Genomic DNA, 5,545 nt, shown 5'->3' with positions numbered 1-5,545 from the left:
ATAAAGGAATCAGCAGAGTAACGCATGAGTTGTTTCTTCGTCTAGCCGAACCAAATATAGCCAAGCAACACCAGTTCACCAGGCTAAACAGTGGTTCAACAACTAAAATAAAGGCTAGTATGCTTCGCATCCTGGGCTTAACCTTAGCTAAGCCACAGCCATTTTTGTTTATTGCTTTCGTTTGTTTGCAGAATCACATCGATGCTTATCGAGAGGGGGGTATTGACACGTGTTTTTGTTTATCTTTATCGGGTGACCACGTTTCACCGCCTAACAAATGTTATCGCACAGCGCAGGACGTGGCAGGATGTATCGGAACTTTCAAGAATGTTATCGATGCTTCCTGTAGTAATGGACGCAGGAACAGGAATGAACGCACGTTTATTGAGTTAGTCGTTTAAGTAGCCAACAGTGGCGTGACGCCATGTCACTCAGGCGTTGACGCATGCGCTCGTGGCGTGCGTGAACGGCTGACTTCACATCAATTCCTTCCCCTTAGAAGGAGCTCTAGAAACGGTCTGGCACCTTGCGACGCCGGTTTGATCTGCGAATTGGAACTGCCAGAGATCCAGCATTGGCAGTACCCGTGTCGTGCTCTTCCGGGACTCCAGTGCTGGCAGCTCCCGTTTCGTGCTCTTCGCTAGCCGAGGAATTGGGGCTGGTACCCGAAAAGCCCGCCAGGGGGTCTGCATCTTCGTTTGGTGGGGCTAATCCTCCGTTCCTTTCAGCGCCTTCCTCGTCCAGCGATGTTGGTTGCTGAGCATCCGCGCGGTGTCGTAGCTGATCTTCATGACGCTCACATAGTTCCCCATCCTCCGTCTTGACCGTGCTCAGGCAGGCGCCCCTGGTATTCTGTATCACTCCGGGTCTCCAGCTCGCACCTGCCCTATAGTCCTTGCACCACACCGGTTGTCCGGGTGAATGTCTGCGCGGAAGTGCTCCTGCAGCAGAAAAAGGTCGTGACACCACATTATCCAACAGAGTACGTGGTTCGAAACCAAGAAGCAAGAAGCCAGGTGTCTTTCCGTTTTGGAGTGGGGTGCGCCGATAACGCAGTAGCCATCGGGCCAAGCGTCTTTCAAGGGTACCATGCACGTTTTTTCGCAGACCTTCTTTAACAGTGCGCACTGCCCTTTCTGCCAGCCCGTTGGATTGCGGATGATACGGAGGAGATCGTAGGTGTACTATGCCATTATCTTCCATGAATTGGCGGAACTGTCTACTTGTGAACTGTGCCCCGTTGTCGGAGACAACTGTTCGAGGCAACCCAAATCTGCTGAAAATGCCCCGTAACGCTTCAACAGTGTTATCTGCGATGGTTACTTTAAGCGGAACAACCTCTATCCATTTGGTATGCGAATCCACTACGATCATCAACATTCGCCCTTCGACTGGTCCTGCGAAATCAACGTGGATTCTAGACCATCGCTCAAATGTGTCCGGCCACGGAACCGGCTCTTGCGCTGGTGGCATGCTGCAGTTTTGCTGGCACACTGCACATGCGTGTACGATATTCTGGATATCCTTGTCAAGTCCGGGATACCAGAAAAGTGCCCGTGCTAGATTTTTCATCGCCGACATGCCTTGATGGGTATCGTGCAGCAGCTGCAGCATTGATTCCCGAGCTGCGGCGGGTATTACGGCCCGATGGCCCCAATAAACAATACCATGGCTGCATGTCAGCTCGTCTTTCTTTTGAAACATAGGTCGTAATGCTTCTTGTGTTGCCGGCAGTTTCCTTGGCCAGGCTTCCCGAACATAACGCATAACCGCCATGAGCGTGCCATCCCGTGCCGTCATTTCGGCCAAATTGTGCGACGACACCACCCCTGTGTTCAGGTGGTCTGTTAGCAGCACGTACTCCCGTTCATCTTTCAACATTGACTTCACTGTCTTATCATGTGGCGCTTGCACGGGAAGACGGCTCAATGCGTCGGCCACAATTATGTCCTTTCCCGGTTTGTACTCAATGGAATACTTGTAACCACCGAGTAAAAGTGACCAACGCAGTATCCTTGCTGCTGCCAAGGGTGGTATTGGTTTACCGGGACTAAAAAGACGCATCAGCGGCTTATGATCTGTGACCAATGTAAATTGGTTTCCCAGCAAATATTCGCGAAACTTCGTCACGCCGAATACCACTGCTAAGGCTTCGCGCTCAATCTGAGCATAATTCCGCTCGGCTGAAGAGAGGGTGCGAGATCGAAACCCGATTGGCTGGTTTCCGCCGTCCACTCTGTGGTACAGACTGCCCCGATACCGCATGAGGATGCGTCCGTCTCCAAGATGAGTGGTTTTGTTGGGTCATAGTGGGTCAAAATCTGCACCTCCTTTATCAACCGCTTCACTGCCTCGTATGCATTCTTTTGCTTAGCTTCCCATTGCCAAGGCGTGTTCTTTCTTAACTCATATAATGGCGCAAGCACTGTAGCCAAGTTCCCCAAGAATGCGTTGTAATACGTAACGAGACCCAGTAGCGCGCGAAGTTCTGTTACACACGTAGGTTGAGGCATTCGTAAGAGCGCGTCGATGTTTTCCGTCTTTGGTCTTAGGCCTTTTGCGCTAATGCGGTGACCAAGGAATTCCACCTCCGACTGACGGAATCTGCATTTGAGCGGGTGAAGTTTAACACCGGCTTCCCTGAACCGCTGGAACACTTTGCGCAACGTGTCACAATTTCCTCTTTTCTCGGCGACCACCACATCGTCTAAGTACACTTGCACACCCGGTAGCCCTTGCAACAGTGCTTCCATTCGCTTCTGAAAAACTGCCGGTGCCGACGCCACCCCAAACGGCAGCCGGTTGAAGCTATACAACCCTTTCGGCGTGTTTACTACCAGCAGCTTCTTTGTCGCGTCATCTATTGGTAGCTGGTTGTATGCATCCTTCAAATCTATTGTACTGAATACTTCCCCTCCGCTGAGCTTCGCAAATATGTCCCTTATCTTTGGCAGCGGATATTGTTCCGTGTGGCATGCTGTGTTGACTGTCGTTCTAAAATCGCCACACAAGCGGATGGAGCCGTCCTTGACGACGCGAACGAGTGGCGCAGCCCACTCGGCGCTGGCTACCTGCGTCAGTATGCCCGTGTCAGCCAACTTTGCGATTTCTGCATTTACAGGCTCTTGCAGTGCGTACGCTATAGAACGGGCCTTGCAGAATCGCGGTATGGTTCCTTCGCGTAACTGTAGATGAACCGGAGGCCCCTTGATTAATCCTAGCCCTGGCGAAAACAAATCGGCATATTCCGCCCTCAGCGTATCAGCAATGGCAATTTGGTCAGGAGCTGGCGGCTTACCGTCGTTGCCGTCCACGTTGAGCACTGGGCCTCCAGTCAGCTGGAATGCTTGAATGATGTCTCGCCCACACAGGTTTGGGCCTGAGCAGCCGAGCACTACTAGCGTCGCGTTGGCGGTTTTTCCATCGTAGGTGACAGGAACTTTCAGCTGCCCTTTAACTGGTAGTCTCCCTAGGAAGCAACTCAGTTGCAACGACGACTTGTCGAGCCTGGGCCAGCGGTGGCGATGCTGGGCATAAGTTGGCCATGTCACTATTGACACTGGTGACCCTGTCTCCACTTGCATCTTCACAGGCATCCCTTTTCATTGTAACGTTTGCCATATCGGCCGAACCAGTCCTGTCGACGACTCACGGAGGTGTAACAGGAACTGTCCGTAGTTCTCGCTGTCCGAGGATGGTTCCTCACAGTGAGCTACGTTTTCTTGGTGTGGCTTGGAATTGCACATTGAAGCCAGGTGTCCCCTCTTCCGACAAGAGAAACACTCAACGCTGCGGAACCTGCATTTGTCGGTCTTGTGGGTGTCGCTTCCGCAGCAAAGGCAGCCGGTCTGTACTTCATTGTTCGAATTTTTCATCCTGTCTGGCTGTGGTCTTCTGGAGAACTTCTGCCGCTCTTGCCTCGTTCGCACTGCGTGGACGCGCTCTCTGATTGGCCCATCTCCCATCTGTTGTACGTTGCCTGCAGCCATCTCAGCGGCTAGCGCCACATCCTCTGCTTCCTGCAGTGTGAGCGTGTGCCTTGCTAGCAGATTACGACGCACTCCAGCATCCCGTAGACCGCAGACAAGCCTGTCACGCAGCATTCTCTCTAGCGCCTGGCCAAAATTGCACCTGTTAGCCATTTTCCGTAGCTCGACAATGAAGTCGCTTGTCGACTAGTCAGCTTGCTGATTCCTTGTGAAAAACTGATAAGACTCCGCTATCTCGTTGCCTTTCGGTGCAAAATACTCGGCCAGTTTTTGAACTGCTGCTTCGTACGTCAGATCCTGAATTTTGTTAGGCGCACAACGGCCTGCCAGGAGATCTACAGTCTTGGTACTAAGGGCGGCAACAAGTAAGGCCCGACGCTTCTTCGGATCGACAATCTCGTGGGCTTCGAAAAAAGCTTCTAATCGCACCTGATATGCGTCCCACTTGTCGTCCCCTTCGTCAAAAATAGGCGGCCCAACTTGCGTCGCCATGCTTCACCCTGGCCGTGGGGGTTAATCCTCGTCGCCACTGTAGTAATGGACGCAGGAACAGGAATGAACGCACGTTTATTGAGTTAGTCGTTTAAGTAGCCAACAGTGGCGTGACGTCATGTCACTCAGGCATTGACGCATGCGCTTGTGGCGTGCGTGAACGGCTGACTTCCATTTCACTTCCATTCATTTCACTTCCATTCCACATCACTTCCATTCGCTGTTTGTCACCCAACCTTGTGTAATCTGGTTGCATGTATGCGCGATGAGAATAGTGTAGAACTTTGTAGAAGACACGCGGGTCCCAGCGATTATTCTGGAACATTCGACGACTGATGTATAAAAGCCGACAGGCTTGATCTGCTGATCAAATTTCTGACGATCGCCGACTGTGTTCGCCGCTATCGTTGTTCTTTACGTGTAACTTGCTTTTGAGGACACAAGTTCGCCCAATAAAGATTTAGTTTCGCCATTTACAATTTTGCTACTGTGTTCGTCAGTCAAACCCACGTGACAATATCGTACTTTTGGCGCGTATAAAACCCCATAAAATTATTTTTAGGCAAAGGTGCGGCCTCAAGCATACCAAGCAAGGAACCTTACTCACGGTTTCTATACAAGAACAACAAAGACCGAAGACTACCACTGTCCTTATTTTGGATCCAGCTACGGATTGGTTTGCTACCATTTTGGAGGGAAGTGTCGCTATGCGCCACGTCTCTTCTGGAATGCAGCTCGGCTGTCCGGTGGCTATGTACATGAAATATAAGGATTTCCTACCACTGAGTACTGCGCGCTATAGCGCACAGTATAAGGGCAAGCAGATGCGAACTGCAAGGCATCACGTTGTTCCACACTACTTTCACTCATTCATCGGTTAGCCACGAAGCAATGTTCGTCGCAAAAGCTACAAGGAAAAGGCAAGCACAAAAATAAAATTGAGAACAATAATTTGAAATATAATTCAATGCTATGAAGCACAACATTCGTCTGTTCCTTCGACGCAGTGCATCTGGTTTTTGTCAGCGCGTGTCATAATCTTGAGCTCCGTATCATTTTTGGGC

The 5,545-nt window shown here is 51.0% G+C and overlaps 1 protein-coding gene across 1 annotated transcript; it reads right to left on the bottom strand.

Annotated features, from left to right (window-relative positions):
• Positions 1-398: 398 nt before the first annotated feature.
• On the bottom strand, positions 399-4,527 carry LOC139054632 (uncharacterized). The gene is made up of 2 exons (XM_070531955.1): positions 3,299-4,527; positions 399-941 (listed from the first exon to the last, which is right to left on the bottom strand). Exons 1-2 carry the CDS (start codon positions 3,594-3,596, stop codon positions 508-510), a joined length of 732 nt encoding a protein of 243 aa, XP_070388056.1. The 5' UTR covers positions 3,597-4,527; the 3' UTR covers positions 399-507.
• Positions 4,528-5,545: the final 1,018 nt, after the last annotated feature.

The sequence above is a fragment of the Dermacentor albipictus genome, chromosome 1, assembly GCF_038994185.2.
Source record: "Dermacentor albipictus isolate Rhodes 1998 colony chromosome 1, USDA_Dalb.pri_finalv2, whole genome shotgun sequence".
NCBI classification, from domain to species: domain Eukaryota; kingdom Metazoa; phylum Arthropoda; class Arachnida; order Ixodida; family Ixodidae; genus Dermacentor; species Dermacentor albipictus.
Note: the sequence above shows the minus strand (reverse complement) of the source record. Positions and strands in the feature narration are given on the sequence as shown.

What these genes read in the sequence shown, in the direction of transcription:
- LOC139054632 (XM_070531955.1), bottom strand. Translation starts at nt 3,596, where the DNA reads ATGCCTGTGAAGATGCAAGTGGAGACAGGGTCACCAGTGTCAATAGTG. An exon ending in CAACGTGGACGGCAACGACG is followed by an intron (nt 942 to 3,298) that starts GTAAGCCGCCAG and finishes TTTCTGCTGCAG; the next exon opens with GAGCACTTCCGCGCAGACAT.